At 44.7% G+C, this 17,777-nt stretch overlaps 1 protein-coding gene across 1 annotated transcript in view; it reads right to left on the bottom strand.

The window, feature by feature from the left end:
* Positions 1–991: 991 nt before the first annotated feature.
* Positions 992–17,777, bottom strand: part of PLXNA4 (plexin A4) — a 294,590-nt gene continuing 277,804 nt past the window's right edge. Inside the window, exons 4-5 of the mRNA XM_060157564.1 lie at positions 1,042–1,173; positions 992–997 (exon numbers count right to left, since the gene is read on the bottom strand). Of these exons, the coding sequence (XP_060013547.1) occupies positions 992–997; positions 1,042–1,173 (138 nt within the window). The remainder of the gene's footprint in view (positions 998–1,041; positions 1,174–17,777) is intronic.

The following is a 17,777-nucleotide window of genomic DNA, read 5'->3' as shown; positions in this document are numbered from 1 at the left end:
ATTTATCTCCCTCACTTTGCAGAGAGGGAACAGGCAGAACAACAGACTCTGTCAGCAAGGTCCTCTGGGGAGTTCAGGCCTCACTAATGAAGATGAATCAGACGGGGGAATCTGCCTTTGCCGCTCAGAGCTAATGTATACATATTCATGGGCGGGGAGGACGGCTCCCAGAATGACCCATCCTCCAGAGAGGCCACAGGGGCAGAGGCATGGCAGTGCGAAGCCGCACTTGGGGTGGGGTGTGTCTTGTGGGGTGGAACACTGCGGGCTGTGAATTAGGGCGCCCCAGGAAATACCCTGAAATGGATGCAATTCCCAAGGCGAAATTTACTCCTTTGCCCGCTGCAAAGGTATGCGTCCTGGTCTGAGCTCAGGGACCCCTGAAGAACTTAGTTCTCAGCTGAGTTCCAGAAGCAAATCCAACTCTGCTACTTCCTACTGCACATCAGCTGATACCAATCCTCACACCATATCTCTTCTGCCTGGTGTGGCCTCATGGAATCTGCTGGAGGTTCCATGTTAGAGTTCCAGGTACACACGAAGCCTCGGGACACATGTTACAGCATCTCATCTCATACACATAGACCCTGTCTTCTGAACCTCCATCTGACTCTTCCATGATGTGCCCTCAACTAAGTTTTTCTGGGCGACAAATCCTTGCCCACCATAGACCTCCAGGGTCCAGGAAGGTGACCTTGGTAGGAGATTAAACAGTGTGTAGGGAAATCGGGACCAAAAACTTGGGCATCTGTACCATGTTTCTTCAGGCGAGAGCAAATGTTGGCCCTGCACCTACGCACACCATCACTCTGAAGTCAGTGGATTTGCTCTTGACTCACAGATATTTTGATATGTGGGAGGTTTTATTCCCTGTTTCGGCGCACTCAGCCTCTGTCCCCAGGCAGCATAACGGAAAGGATACACACTGAGTCAAATAAATCAAATCCCCTCTCTGCAGCCGGCCTCCTGCAGGTTTCCACGGAGCCACAGGCTAGTCCTTAGCAGCAAGACAAATGTCTGACAGAGCTCAGCGTGCCTTACCTGCCTTTCCGACATGATGTAGAGCTGCTTGTGGTCCTTGGAGAAGGCCATGTCCCGGAGGACGGGGCCGGGGTCCACCACCTGCACCGTCTCGTACTGGAGGGCATTGCCCCTGGGCCCATCTACCCGGATCTGTGGAGAAGAGGAAGAGGAGAGGTGGTGTGAGTTCCGATCCTGCGTGGCCTGCGGTCCAGCTTCCGCCCAGGGCCCCTCCCACAGGCAAGGGGGAGGAGGTGAGCCCTGCCTCCCAGAGGCCAGGCCTGAAGGCTCAGGAGCGGCACACGCCCACCAGGGGCCTCGCGTTGGGAATGGCAAAGAGAAGGGACGAGGCGGAGACCAAGCCGGGCTGCGCCAAGAACCTGGTGTTCTTCTCTCTGGCTCACTATGCCTTAGGCTCGAGTCTTTGAGGCCTTGCTTGTACATCTTTGGAGAAGAGGACGGGCCTTTCTAGTTACTCAGCATATTACCTTATTGTTAACGTAATAAAAAGGTTCTCTGCAACATCAAAAGTCCTACCTGATATACTGATGGAACAGATGGGGAAGATGAGATGCAACACGTTAAACAACTGGCCTGAGCTATCAAATCTGGTGACAGAATGAGAATCCAGTTTGACCCTGGAGTCCATGCTTTTCCTACCACTCCAGTTACACGAGGGACCCTGTTCCCTGATGGCTTTCATGTTTACTTCCTGGGGGTGCCACTAAAGGCAGCGGCCTCCAGCCTGCACAATTCCAGAGGCTTCTGCCAGTCATCCCCAATCCTGAAGCTGAAACACTTGCACTTGGCAAATATTTATTTTAAAAACGCAGAAATAAATGCAGTTCAAACTCTTCTTTGCAGATTTCCCACTAAGCTCAGGAAAACAACAGCAACAGCAATGAAAACAAACAAACAAACTGGTGAAGAAATTAACAAAAGATATGTTTAGTCCTGAAAACCTAAATGCCTTGGATTCCAGTAGCCCTCCTCCTTCTGTCCCCACTCCCAAGCCACCAGCTGTCTGCCCTGGCCAGGTCCTTCCTTAATCTGAATGAAATGGGAGCTCATGCAAAACCAATTGGGATTACCACCCAAGTCTGACCACGAGGTGATGGCCTTGGCCCCCAGCCCAGCCGGGCTTCATCCCCAGCTGTGAATCACCCCTGGAGAAGCAGCACGAGAGTGATATTGCACGGCTGGCTGGTCTCCAGCCCCTTAAGGCTGCCGGCAGGAGCAAGCGCCCCTCGGGGATGCTAGCAGAATGGAGTCCCACCCGGTGCCCCGTGGTCTGATCCCCGAGGGAAATTGGATTCAGTGCCTGAGTGATCATCTGGCTCCAACTTCCCTGCTCTGTAGGGTGAGCTGATGTGCTGGATGCGGACGTCAGAAGAAACTAGGTGAACCGGGCAGGGACAGAGGGGTGGACCAGGGAGCACCAATGGGGCAAGTTTTCCCAGGCCCAAGGAGGCAGGATGGGGGTATGACCCCCACCCTTGCCCATTCTGCCAGGGCAGGAAATCAGTCATTGGAAAGGTGGTTCCTGGAAATTCCCTGGCAGTCCAGTGGTTGGCACTCAGCACTCTCACTGCCAGGGGGCTCGAGTTTGATCCCTGGTCAGGGAACTGGGATCTTGCAAGCCATGTGGCGCAGCCAGAAAAGTAATAAAAATAAAATAAAATAAAAGACCTTTAAAAAAAAAGAAAAGGTAGTTCTCCCCTTCACATCACCCCACCCCAATCCACTACTTGTTTCAGAAAACAGAAAGGAAAGCATCCATTCATCCATCTGCTGAGAGTCTCACACAAGACATGAATAAAAGAGTTTATGGTGGATGTGCTAAATGATGGGCAATCACAAAACTTAGGTAGGCTGGACCAGCTGCTGGCTCTTGGGCCATTACATGAATAAGAACAAGAACTGCTAGCGATTGAGTGGCTGCTACGCGTCCTGCACGATTCTAGGCATTCTACGTGTATTTACCCTCTTATTTAAACCTCATAACTCCATGAAGCCTTAATATTCCACTAAGCCTTATTCCAATAAGCCTTAAAATCCCACTTACAGGTGAAGCACAGAGAGGTTTAATACCTTGTTCATGGTCACACATTTAGCGATCGGCATGGCCTCGACCCCTGCCAAGGTCCAACCAATTCCAGAGTCCACTCTTCAGTGCACTTAAATACTACACCAACAAAAGCTGAGCCAGGTCCTACTGGTTCTATAAACTGCATCTCTTCTAGGAGTGAAAGTAGTTACTGTTGAACAAGCATCACCCTGGGAGTGCTGGAGGAACCATGTCTATCTACTGCAGTCCTTTAGGGAAAGAATCATGCAAATGAATGAAAAAGATGCTGTTGTAAATTTTCAAAATAATTACCCCTTATACTTTTGTTTTATACCTTGCTGAAAATGTTATTCTTAAATAACAGCATCTCATTTGATGGTTGTAGAATTTTTATGATGTTGACTGCCAGCATAATCATTCTCGTTTCACCAATGAAAAACTGAGATTGGCGCTGTTCTGTGTCTCTTCCAAAGTTCGGTGATAAACCAAAGACAGTCACGACTAGAACCCAGGTTTCCTGATTCCTAGCTCAGAGATTGCCAATGAGCTATTTAGATCTTCCCAGAGCCTTTGACAAGGTTCCACATGAAAAGGTGTTAAAAAATAATGAGTCTCTGGGCTTCCCTGGTGGCGCGGTGGTTGGGAGTCCACCTGCCGATGCGGGGAACGCGGGCTTGTGCCGGTCCAGGAGGATCCCACATGCCGCGGAGCGGCTGGGCCAGTGAGCCATGGCCGCTAAGCCTGTGCGTCCGGAGCCTGTGCTCCGCGGCGGGGGAGGCCATAACAGTAAGAGGCCCGTGTACCGCAAAAAAAATAAATAAATAAAAATAATGTGTCTCCATGGGATTTTAGGCAGTTTGGCCATGGAGAGAGGACCAACTTAGAGACAGAAAAAGACACATTTCTGCATGGAGAAGTGTGAACTGGGGGACTCCCCACGCACTAGTGTCATGACTGGTCTTATTTAAAACTTTTTTTTTTTAACATCTTTATTGGAGTATAATTGCTTTACATTGTTGTGTTAGTTGCTACTGTATAACAAAGTGAATCAGCGATACATATACAAACATCCCCATATCCCATCCCTCTTGCGTCTCCTTTCCACCCTCCCTATCCCACCCCTCTAGGTGGTCACAAAGCACCGAGCTGATCTCCCTGTGCCATGCAGCTGCTTCCCACTAGCTAGCTATTTTACGTTTGGTAGTGTATATTTGTCCATGCCATTCTCTCACTTCGTCTCAGCTTACCCTGCCCCATCCCCTGTCCTCAAGTCCATTCTCTACATCTGCGTCTTTATTCCTGTCTGGCGCCAAAGTTCATCAGAACCTTTTTTTTTGTTTTTAGATTCCATATATATGTGTTGGCATACAGTATTTGTTTTTCTCTTTCTGACTTACTTCACTCTGTATGACAGTCTCTAGACCCATTCATCATTACAAATAACTCAATTTTGTTTCTTTTCATGGCTGAGTAAGGTTCCATTGTATACATGTGCCACACCTTCTTTATCCATTCAACTGTCAATGGACACTTAGGTTGCTTCCACGTCCTTCCATGGCTATTGTAAATAGAGCTGCAATGAACATTGTAGTACCTGACTCCTTGAATTATGGTTTTCTCAGGGTATATGCCCAGTAGTGGGATTGCTCAGTCATATGGTAGTACTATTTTTAGTTTTTTAAGGAACCTCCATACTGTTCTCCATAGTGGCTGTATCAATTTACATTCCCACCAACAGCACAAGAGGTTTCCCTTTTCTCCACACCCTCTCCAGCGTTTATTCTTTGTAGATGTTTTGATGATGGCTATTCTGACTGGTGTGAGGTGATACCTCGTTGTAGTTTTGATTTGCATTTATCTAATGATTAGTGATGTTGAGCGTGCTTTCATGTGTTTGCTGGCAATCTGTATATCTTCTTTGGAGAAATGTCTATTTAGGTCTTCTGCCCATTTTTGGACTGGGTTGTTTGTTTTTTTGATATTGAGCTGCACAAGCTGCTTGTGTATTTTGGAGATTAGTTCTCTGTCAGTTGCTTCGTTTGCAAATATTTTCTCCCATTCTGAAGGTTGTCTTTTCATCTTATTTATGGTTTCCTTTGCTGTGCAAAAGCTTTTAAGTTTCATTAGGTCCCATTTGTTTGTTTTTATTTCTGTTTCTCTAGCAGGTGGGTCAAAAAGGATCTTGCTGTGATTTATGTCATAGAGTGTTCTGCCTATGTTTTCCTCTGAGAGTTTTATAGTGTCTGGCCTTACATTTAGGTCTTCAATCCATTTTGAGTTTATTTTTGTGTATGGTGTTAAGAAGTGTCCTAATTTCATTCTTTTACATGTAGCTGTCCAGTTTCCCCAGCACCACTTACTGAAGAGACTGTCTTTTCTCCATTGTTTATTTTTGCCTCCTTTATCAAAGATAAGGTGTCCATATGTGCATGGGTTTACCTCTGGGCTTTCTATCCTGTTCCATTGATCTATATTTCTGTTTTTGTGCCAGTATCGTACTGTCTTGATTACTGTAGCTTTGTAGTATAGTCTGAAGTCAGGGAGCCTGATTCCTCCAGATCCGGTTTTCGTTCTCAAGATTGCTTTGGCTCTTCGGGGTCTTTTGTGTTTCCATACAAATTGTGAAATTTTTTGTTCTAGTTCTGTGAAAAATGCCATTGGTAGTTTGATAGGGATTGCATTGAATCTGTAGATTGCTTTGGGTAGTATACTCATTTTCACAATGTTGATTCTTCCAATCCAAGAACATAGTATATCTATCCATCTGTTTATATCATCTTTCATTTCTTTCACCAGTGTCTTATAGTTTTCTGCATACATATCTTTTGTCTCCTTAGGTAGGTTTATTCCTAGGTATTTTATTCTTTTTGTTGCAATGGTAAATGGGAGTGTTTCCTTAATTTCCTTTCAGATTTTTCATCATTAGTGTATAGGAATGCAAGAGATTTCTGTGCATTAATTTTGTATCCTGCTACTTTACCAAATTCACTGATTAGCTCTAGTAGTTTTCTGGTAGCATCTTTAGGATTCTCTAAGTATAGTATCAAGTCATCTGCAAACAGTGACAGTTTTACTTCTTCCTTTCCAATTTGGATTCCTTTTATTTCTTTTTCTTCTCTGATTGCTGTGGCTAAAACTTCCAAAACGATGTTGAATAATAGCGGTGAGAGTGTGCAACCTTCTCCTGTTCTTGATCATAGTGGAAATGGTTTCAGTTTTTCACCACTGAGAACAATGTTGGCTGTCAGTTTGTCATATATGGCCTTTATTATGTTGCGGTAACTTCCCTCTATGTCTACTTTCTGTAGAGTTTTTATCATAACTGGGTGTTGAATTTTGTCAAAAGCTTTTTTTGCATCTATTGAGATGATCATATGGTTTTTATCCTTCAATTTGTTAATATGATTTATCGCATTGATTTGCGTATTTTGAAGAATCCTTGCATTCCTGGGATAAACCCCACTTGATCATGGTGTATGATCCTTTTAATGTGCTGTTAGATTCTGTTTGCTAGTATTTTGTTGAGGATTTTTGTGTCTATGTTCATGAGTAATATTGGCCTGTAGTTTTCTTTTTTTGGTGACATCTTTGTCTGGTTTTGGTATCAGGGTGGTGGTGGCCTTGTAGAATGAGCTTGGGAGTGTTCTTCTCTCTGCTATATTTTGGAAGAGTTTGAGAAGGATAGGTGTTAGCTCTTCTCTAAATGTTTCATAGAATTCACCTGTGAAGCCATCTGGTCCTGGGCTTTTGTTCGTTGGCAGATTTTTAATCACAGTTTCAATTTCAGTGCTTGTGATTGGTCTGTTTATATTTTCTATTTCTTCCTGGTTCAGTCTCAGAAGGTTGTGCTTTTCTAAGAATTTCTCCATTTCTTCCAGGTTGCCCATTTTATTGGCATGTAGTTGCTTGTAGTAATCTCTCATGACCATTTGTATACCTGCAGTGTCAGTTGTTACTTCTTTTTCATTTCTAGTTCTGTTGATTTGAGACTTCTCCGTTTTTTTCTTGATGAGTCTGGCTAATGGTTTATCAATTGTGTTTATCTTCTCAAAGAACCAGCTTTTAGTTTTATTGATCTTTGCTATCATTTCTTTTTCATTTATTTCTGACCTGATCTTTATGATTTTTTTCCTTCTGCTAACTTTGTTTTTTTTTTTTTAATTCTTCTTTCTCTAATTGCTTTAGGTATAAGGTTAGGTTTTTTATTTGAGATGTTTCTTGTTTCTTGAGGTAGGACTGTATTGCTATAAACTTCCCTTTTAGAACTGCTTTTGCTGCATTCCATAGGTTTGGGGCTGTCATGTTTTCATTGTCATTTGTTTCTAGGTATTGTTTGATTTCTTCAGTGATCTCTTGGTTATTTAGTAGCATGTGTTTATCCTCCATGTGTTTGTATTTTTTACAGTTTTTCTCCTATAATTGATATCTAGTCTCATAGCATTGTGGTCGGAAAAGATACTTGATACGATTTCAATTTTCTTAAAATTTACCAAGTCTTGATTTGAGACCCAAGTTATGATCTATCCTGGAGAATGTTCCATGAGCACTTGAGAAGAAAGTGTATTCTGTTGTTTTTGGATGGAGTGTCCTATAAATATCAATTAAGTCCATCTTGTTTAATGTATCATTTAAAGCTTGTGTTTCCTTATTTATTTTCATTATGGTTGATCTGTCCATTGGTGAAAGTGGGGTCTTAAAGTCCCCTAGTATGACTGTGTTACTGTCGATTTTCCATTTTATGGCTGTTAGCATTTGCCTTGTGTATTGAGGTGCTCCTACGTTGGGTGCATAAATATTTACAGTTGTTATATCTTCTTCTTGGATTGATCCCTTGATCGTTATGTAGTGTCCTTCTTTGCCTCTTGTAATAGTCTTTATTTTAAAGTCTATTTTGTCTGACATGAGAATTGCTACTCCAGCTTTCTTTTGATTTCCATTTGCATGGAATATCTTTTTCCATCCCCTCACTCTCAGTCTGTATGTGTCCCTGGGTCTGAAGTGGGTCTCTTGTAGACAGGATATATACAGCTCTTGTTTTTGTATCCATTCAGCCAGTCTATGTCTTTTAGTGGGAGCATCTAATCCATCTACATTTAAGGTAGTTATCAATATGTATATCCCTATTACCATTTTCTTAATTGTTTGGGGTTTGTTATTGTAGTTCTTTTCCTTCTCTTGTGTTTCCTGCCTAGAGAAGTTCCTTTAGCATTTGTTGTAGAGCTGGTTTGGTGGTGCTGAATTCTCTTAGCTTTTGCTTATCTGTAAAGGTTTTAATTTCTCCATTGAATCTGAATGAGATCCTTGCTGGGTAGAGTAATCTTGGTTGTAGGTTTTTCCCTTTCATCACTTTAAATAGGTCCTGCCACTCCCTTCTGGTTTGCAGAGTTTCTGCTGAAAGATCAGCTGTTAAGCTTATGGGGATTCCATTGTATATTATTTGTTGCTTTTCCCTGGCTGCTTTTAAATTTTTTCTTTGTGTTTAATTTTTTTTTTTTTTTTTTTGTGGTATGCAGGCCTCTCACTGTTGTGGCCTCTCCCGTTGTGGAGCACAGGCTCAGGACGGGCAGGCTCAGCAGCCATGGCTCACGGGCCCAGCCGCTCTGAGGCATGTGGGATCTTCCCGGACCTGGGCACGAACCCGTGCCCGCTGCATCGGCAGGTGGACTCTCAACCACTGCGCCACCAGGGAAGCCCTGTATTTAATTTTTGATAGTTGGATTAATATGTGTCTCGGTGTGTTTCTCCTTGGATTTATCCTGTATGGGGCTCTGCGCTTCCTGGACATGATTGACTCTTTCCTCCCCCATATTAGGGTAGTTTTCAACTATAATCTTTTCAAATACTTCCTCAGTCCACTTTTTTCTCTCTTCTTTTTCTAGGACCCATATAATTCGAATGTTGCTGCATTTAACGTTGTCCCAGAGGTCTCTGAGATTGTCCTCAATTCTTTTCATTCTTTTTTCTTTATTTTGCTCTGCGGTAGTTATTTCCACTATTTTATCTTCCCGGTCTCTTATCCATTCTTCTGCCTCAGTTATTCTGCTATTGGTTCCTTCTAGAGAATTTTAAATTTTATTTATTGTGTTGTTCATCATTGTTTGTTTGCTCTTTAGTTCTTCTAGGTCCTTGTTAAATGTTTCTTGCATTTTGTCTATTCTATTTCCAAGACTTTGGATCACCTTTCCTATCATTATTCTGAATTCTTTTTCAGGTAGACTGCCTATTGCCTCTTCATTTGTTTGGTCTGGTGGGTTTTTACCTTTCTCCTTCATCTGCTGTGTGTTTCTCTATCTTCTCATTTTGCTTAACTTACTGTGTTTGGGGTCTCCTTTTCGCAGGCTGCAGGTTTGTAGTTCCCATTGTTTTTGTGTCTGCCCCCAGTGGGTAAGGTTGGTTCAGTGGGTTGTGTAGGCTTCCTGGTGGAGGGGACTGGTGCCTGTGTTCTGGTGGATGAGGCTGGATCTTGTCTTTTTGGTGGGCAGGACCACGTCTGGTGGTGTGCTTTGGGATGTTTGTGAACTTAGTATGATTTTAGGCAGCCTCACTGCTAATGGGTGGGGTTGTGTTCCTGCCTTTTAGTTGTTTGGCATATGGTGTCCAGCACTGTAGTTTGCTGTTCGTTGAGTGGAGCTGGGTCTTAGCGTTGAGACTGAGATCTCTGGGAGAGCTCTCACCTACTGATATTACATGGGGCCGGGAGGTCTCTCGTGGTCCAGTGTCCTGAACTCGGCTCTCCCACCTCAGACGCTCAGGCCTGACACCTGCCTGGAATACCAAGACCCTGTCAGCCACACGGCCAGGTATATGGGGAGTTTCTTGCCTTTTGGGAAGTTTGAGGTCTTCTGCCAGTGTTCAGTAGGTGTTCTGTAGGAGTTGTTCCACATGTAGATGTATTTTTGATCTATTTGTGGGGAGGAAGGTGACCTCCACGTCTTATTCCTCTGCCATCTTGAAGGTCCTCCTTAATACTTTTTATAAATGGGTCTGGAGCAAGGAGCAAGGGCATTACAGCTGATCCTAAGCTCTTTGGAACAGCAAGAAGGCCAATGATGGAAATGAACTACAGAAAGACGGCACATCCTCTGTGGGGACTGAGGGTCGGGGGATGAGCTGTATTTGGGCAAATAGACCTGGGACTTCAAGTCTCATGTTGGCAGAGACCAAGCCTGTTGTATTCAGTGCTACAGCCCCAATGCCTGGCACAGTACCCAAGACACGGTTGGTGCTCAATAATTAGTTACTGACAAATGTCGGCGAGGGTATGGAGAAAAGGGAAAGGCTGTACACTCTTGGTGGTGTGTAAATTGGTACAGCCCCTAAGGAAAACAGTAGGGTGGTTTCTCAAATAACTAAAACTAGAACTGCCATATGATCCAGCAATTCTGCTCCTGGGTATATACCCAAAGGAAACAAATTCAGTATCTCAAAGAGATATCTGCAGTCCCATCTCCATTACAGCATTATTCATAATAGCCAAGACATGGAAACAACCTAAATATCTATCAGTGGATGAATGGATAAAAGGATGTGATTATATGTATATAATTCAGCCTTAAAAAAGAAACAAATCCTGCTATTTTCAACAACATGGATGAATCTGGAGAACATTATGCAACGTGAATTAAGACAAACAAAGAAAGACAAATACTACATGATCTCACTTATATGTGGAATCCAAAGTAGCCCAACTCCTAGAAGCAGAGAGTAGAATGGCAGTTTCCAGGGGCCAGGGGGAGGGGAAAATGGGGAGATGTTGGTCAAGGGATACAAAGTTTCAGTTATTAGATGAATATGTTCTAGAGACCTAATGTACGGCAATATGACTATGATGATACAATACTGTATACTTTAAATTTGCTAACAGGGTAGATTCTAAGTGTTCCTGTCACACACACACACACAAAAAGAATGAAAATGGTAACTATGTGAGGTGATGGATATGTGAATTATCTTGATTGTAGTGATTATTTCCCAATATATAATATATCAAAACATCAAGTTGTACACCTTAAATATATACAATTTTTATTTGTCAATTGTACCTCACTACAGATGGGAAAAGTAAGTAGTTACTACATAAATGATCAACTCCCTTTGTCTAAAACACCCCACATTCTACCAATCAGATGATGGACTCTGAGCTGATCAAGGTAAGATCAAGGTAAGAGGCAGGATCAAAAAAGAAGAGCTCAGTTGTCATCATTCACTGCTGCCAATACTCCACGGCGGCCAAAAAAGGCCGACAAAATATCAGACAGCTTTCAAATGGGATTCCAGGGGCAAAGAGGCAAACAGAAGCCATTCTCCTGGCCAAGTTCACCTGGACACAGAAAATCACAGTCAGTTCTCCCCTGATAAGTTAGAACAATCCAGATGCCTGCGACTCGAGGACAGCCTAGGAAAGATTCCCCCAGGCCACGAAGACCAGTTGAGATGAAAGGAGACACAGTGGCCAGTGGCTGTCGTTCAACCACTATCACAGGGGCCACCCCGAGGCTTGGGAGGTGACAGCTTAGAACAAACAAGATGCATTACCGTACACGTTAAGACAAATACGATTTATTATTTTATGCAGCATAGATGATACTTGTGGATCAACTAAGCGGTGAGAAATAGTGAAAATAGACATTGATTTTTTTTTTAAGGTAGAAAATATAAAGTAGCCACTAATGTGAATTTGCGTGTTTAGAAGATGTTATACTCTGAGGCCGACGCCAAGGAGGAACCCACATCCTCACCTTGTGTGTCCCTTGACAGAGTGACAGTCCACACTCAATTCACCATCTACCGTGCATTTATGTAATGCCCAGGCTAGGCTCCGAGCCAGCCTCTGGAGAAGAACACTGAGTCTCAGCCCTGCCCTCTGGGAGGCCATTTTCCTGATGGGTTCAGATTTCACACAAATAAGGTCAAACAGCAAATGCTATAGCAGAGACGTGTTCAAAGGCCTCTTTTCCTTCTTCCCAGGAGATCTGGCCAACTGATTGCAGTGTAACCAGGAATCAGCCCAGCCCCGAGCAAGGCTCAAGGGAGCATGTGTATGTCACAGAATAAAAGGGCTACCTCATGGCACCAGCATCTATGAGTGTCTGACTAATAATACACATAGTGGGTAATGTCAGATTCTTTCAAACACCCCCTTCAGAGACAAAATGTCTTCAGTCAGTAGGAAGACTGATCTTAAGTAGCAACATGAGTGGCAATAACAGATTTTATAAAGATATGCTGGCAGGTGGAGGTAATTGTGAAAATATGAAAAAGGGGGTCAGAGGGGAAAACTTGGTCATCTTCATGGAGCACTGTCCTGAGGAGACAGTACAAATGTGTTCTCTGAGGGCTGAAGGGACGCCTCACCCTTCAGGCCTCACCACAGGCCCAGTGAAATGTTCTTCTAGACAGCACTGGACAGCAGAAGTATACGGCCAGACAGAAATGTGGGCCACATGGGCAATTTAAAAATTTCTAGTAGTGGGCTTCCCTGGTTGCACAGTGGTTGAGAGTCTTCCTGTCGATGCAGGGGACACGGGTTCATGCCCCAGTCCGGGAAGATCCCACATGCCGCGGAGCAGCTGCGCCCATGAGCCATGGCCGCTGAGCCTGCGCGTCCGGAGACTGTGCTCCGCAAGGGGAGAGGAGAGGCCCGCGTACCGTAAAAAAAAAAAAAAAAAAAAAAAAAAAAAAAAAAAAAATTCTAGTAGTGGTTGGTTACATTAAAAAAGAAAGAGGTAAAATTAGTAATCTATTTTTACTAACTCAATGTGCCCCCCCAATAGTTTCAATTGAATAGGTGTACAGTATAAAAACTGTTAATGAGATAGTTTACATGTGTTTTTCCCTACTACGTCTTGGAAACCTGATGTGTATTTCACACTGACAGCAAAACTCAATTTGGACCAGCCACGTTTCGGGTGCTTAATAGCCATGTGTAGCCAATGGCTACTGTACTGGACAGCACATTTCTAACTTCTAGACTATTCTCATCCCTGTGTTCCGATTCTGCACCCACCAAGTGACCCTGCTGATAATAATAAGTTGGCTTGGTGACTATCCTCCGGCGGGTGCCCTCAGTGGAGATCTTGACCGCTTCCCTCCCCTGCACAATACTCTGAGTCTCCCAGAACCTTCAATTTATAGCGTAACGAGCATGCCCCATTGTCTTCACTTTTTTGGAGCTCACAGGCTGTAGGCTCCAGCTAGCTGGATGGTCCCCATCGGCCCAAGCAAGCTGTGTGGGCCCAGGCTGCTCTAGGCTAGCCCTCAGCGGGTTCATTTGACACACTCATGCTTACTGTTTCCTCACCCAGGCTACAGGTTCCGGGGGCACACGTCTTGTGTGGCAGGAACCCCCTGCATCCTGGGTGATAGTCAAAACATTTAACAGGGCTTCCTTGGTGGCGCAGTGGTTGAGAGTCCGCCTGCTGATACAGGGGCACGAGTTCGTGCCCCGGTCCGGGAAGATCCCACATGCCACGGAGCGGCTGTGCCCGTGAGCCATGGCCTCTGAGCCTGCGCGTCCGGAGCCTGTTGCTCCGCAACGGGAGAGGCCACAACAGTGAGAGGCCCGCGTACTGTAAAAAACTAAAAAAATAAAAAGTAAATAAAAACATTTAACAACCGCTAGAGGGAGAGGACCAACAAATCAGAGGAGTTGCCGTGGGGTCAGGTGGTCTTAAAGGCTCCCAGCTGCACCAAGTAATACTGCTGGGGGTGAAGGCGGGACCCAGATGGGAATAATTTCAAGATTTAACAACTGGTGAGTTATTTACAACAGCCAAGACTTGGAAACAACCTAAATGTCTGTTGACGACTGAATGGATAAAGAAAATGTGACTCATATCACATAGAGTATAAGAGGTATATGCTACATCTACACACATAGATGCATACAGTGGAATATTATTCAACGTTAAAAAGAGAAGGAAGGGCTTCCCTGGTGGCGCAGTGGTTGAGAGTCCGCCTGCCGATGCAGGGGACGCGGGTTCATGCCCCGGTCCGGGAAGATCCCACATGCTGCGGAGCGGCTGGGCCCGTGAGCCATGGCCGCTGAGCCTGCGCGTCTGGAGCCTGTGCTCCGCAACGGGAGAGGCCACAACAGTAAGAGGCCCGCGTACCGCAAAAAAAAAAAAAAAGAGAGAGAAGGAAATCCTGCCATTTGCGACAATATGGATGAACTTGGAGGATATCATGCTGAGTGAACTAAGGCAGACACAAAGACAAATACCGCGTGACCTCACTTATATGTGGGATCTGAAATAGTCATACTCATGGAAACAGAGAGTAGAATGGTGGTTGCAGGAACTGGGGAGGACGGAGTGGAGAGATGCCAACAGGTACAAAGTTTCAGTTATGAAGGATGAACAAGTTCTGGAGATCTAATGTACAGCAATGTTAACAATGTCAAAGATATTCTACTGTATACTTGAAACCTGTTAAGAGGGTAGATCTTAAATATTCTCATCACACACACACACACAGGAAAGAAAATACTAACTACGTGAGACCATGGATATGTTCATTAGCTTGATTGCGGTGGCTGTCTCACAATGTAGATGTAGATCACAACATCAAGTCATATGCCTCAAATATATACAATTGTTATTTGTTAATTATACCTCAACAAAAATGAGAAAAGCAACAACTGTTGAGGCCACGCTAGGACATAACAACCGAGCATCAGTCCTGCCTGGACCACGTGGGCCCCTCCATCACAGCGTGCATTCCCTCTGCGCAGCTTCCCTGGAGCAGGCACGTGTGCCCGAGGGCACACACAGGCTCCTCACCTGCCCTCCCCAGCTGCTCTGTCTCCAGCCCAGGATAATCCTAGGCAGTACGGGTCCCCTTTTCCCTCCAGCCTATCCACCAGGCAGCACAGCCACCTCTCCATCCCTGGCACGGTGAGCGTCTGCGCTACCAGGCAGACTGCTATTAAAACATCAGCAGGGTGGCCTCCGCAAAGGTCAGCCATCCGGGGAGCGCCTGGCAGCTGCCTGTTTGTTTATTGGAACATTATCTGGGCTGGGCTGTTTATTTACGTCCATTGAAGGACTGAACAATAAATATCATCTCCCAGTAGCAGGCAGATGCTTGCACTAGAGCGTTCTGGCTGCCGTCTTGCTTGAAATAATCTCCCTAATGAGCAAACAGTGCTATTCATCTTTAAAGATGCAGGCCACCCCCGGCTTCCCCTTTCCTCTCTCCTTTCACATCCTCCCCAAATTCCCTGGTCAAGGTCCACACTGGCCAAATAGCTGGGTAAGGCCCAGAGGGTGGGGTCTCACCTGGCAGGGACTAGAGGGGCAGGGTGAGAGTGGATAAAACCCGGAGACCAGTGTCCCAGGACCCTCTGAATTCTCCACCTGGACCCTCACACCTCCAGCACAGAGGCATGTGAACCAGGGGGTCTGCTTCTCCCCTCAGAAGCCTCAAGACACGACTTCGGCTCTCTTAGGTGTCCCGGACTTGACCTGTCTCCCGCAGAGGCAGAAATAGAACAGCCGTGAGGACCCGCGGCGGGAAATGAGTGACCAGGATCTCCTTCTCTGCACATACAGGGCTGTGGGGTCTCTCAGGAGGGAAAAATAACAAAGCTTTTGGTCTTGTTTATGCAATTGATCCCCAGAGGCTCAAAGTGGTGCAACCCTCGACACTGTCACACATCTTGCCACGCAGGCTGGAAAGCAGGTGATAGGAGGAATGAGCACACGGTAGAGTGTCCGCATCAGGTGCACAGTAGGTCTAGCTCCTTGGTTGAATGAATGAATGACTTGAGAAGCTCACTGTGGGCCTGAGCTGCCACAGTTGGGACCTTTAGACATACAGATACACTCACAGGTATAAACATACACATCCTCTCTCTGTCTGTGAAGATGAGGCCACGTCTCCACTCAAACTCGGCCTCTAGAACTTTCCACTTATGATTCCACAACAACGCGATAGATGGGGAGGAATCGGAAGGGTGTGGCGGGCCAGAAGGGAAACAGACCCAAGTACGAGGTGTGAGTATCTTGGCAACTTGCTGGTGGTGGGGTTACTTCTCCTTAGGGCAAGGGGCCCCATTATAGTCTCCGTGTCCCTGCAGAAGAGGGTGGTGGCTCAGGGCTCACCACCGGGTTCTCAGGATGGTGGCTGGGATGACCTCTGAGTTCCTGCCAGACTCCCAGGGGCTGCAAGTCTCTCCCCTGCCAAGGGCAGCTCCTCAGCCCCAAGCGCTCACTTGCTGTCAATATTCCTATAACCCCCAACCAAGGACATCTGAAACAAAACTCCACTCATACTGTTACTTGAATTGTCCCCAATGCTTTCGGGTTTGTTTGGGTTTTTTTGAGTGGCATGTTGATTTTTTTTTAATTTTTAATTTTATATTAGAGTATAGTTGATTTACAATGTTGTGTTAGTTTCAGGTGTACAGCAAAGTGATTCAGTCACACATATACATAGATCCACTCTTTTTCAGATTCTTTTCCCATGTAGGTTATTACAGAATATTGATAGAGTTCCCTGTGCTGTACAGTAGTGCCCAGTGCTTTCATTTTTTAAATCACGCCTCTCCCTATCCTACGGCTATTCCAATCTCCTTCCCCTGCTCTACTTTCTCTTTTTTGCACAGCACTTGTCACCGTTTCACATACTATATAATTTATTCCTTTATTATGCTTACTATTTATCTCCATTGCTAGAATGTAAACTCCACAAAGGAGAAATCTTTTTTTTTTTAACATCTCTATTGGAGTATAATTACTTTACAATGGTGTGTTAGTTTCTGCTTTATAACAAAGGGAATCAGCTATACATATGCATATATCCCCATATCTCCTCCCTCTTGCGACTCCCTCCCACTCTCCCTACCCCACCCCTCTAGGTGGTCACAATAACTGAGCTGATCTCTCTGTTCTACGTGGCTGCTTCCCACTAGCTATCTATTTTATATTTCGTAGTGTATAAATGTCCATGTCACTCTCTCACTTTGTCCCAGCTTTCCATTCCCCCTCCCTGTGTCCTCAAGTCCATTCTGTATGTCTGCGTCTTTATTCCTGTCCTGCCCCTAGGTTCTTCAGAACCATTTTTTTTGTTGGTTTTTTTAGAGTCCATGTATGTGTGTTAATATACGGTATTTGTTTTTCTCTTTCTGACTTACTTCACTCTGTATGACAGTCTCTAAACCCATCCACCTCGCTACAAATAACTCAATTTTGTTTCTTTTTATGGCTGAGTAATATTCCATTGTATATATGGGCCACATCTTATTTATCCATTCATCTGTCGATAGACACTTAGGTTGCTTCCATGTCCTGGCTATTGTAAATAGTGCTGCGATGAACACTGTGGTACATGAGTCTTTTTGAATTATGGTTTTCTCACGGTATATGCCCAGTAGTGGGATTGCTGGGTCGTATGGTAGTTCTATTTTTAGTCTCCATACTGTTCTCCATAGTGGCTGTATCAGTTTACATCCCCAGCAACAGTGCAAGAGGGTTCCCTTTGCTCCACACCCTCTCCAGCATTTATTCTTTGTACATTTTTCGATGATGGCCATTCTGACTGGTGTGAGGTGATACCTCATTGTAGTTTTGATTTTCATTCTCTAATGATTAGTGATGTTGAGCATCCTTTCATGTGTTTGTTGACAATGTGTGTATCTTCTTTGGAAAAATGTCTATTTAGGTCCTCCGCCCATTTTTGGATTGGGTTG

Source organism: Lagenorhynchus albirostris, chromosome 8 (genome assembly GCF_949774975.1).
Source record: "Lagenorhynchus albirostris chromosome 8, mLagAlb1.1, whole genome shotgun sequence".
Taxonomy (NCBI): Eukaryota; Metazoa; Chordata; class Mammalia; order Artiodactyla; family Delphinidae; genus Lagenorhynchus; species Lagenorhynchus albirostris.
This window is presented reverse-complemented; position numbering and strand designations above follow the sequence as displayed.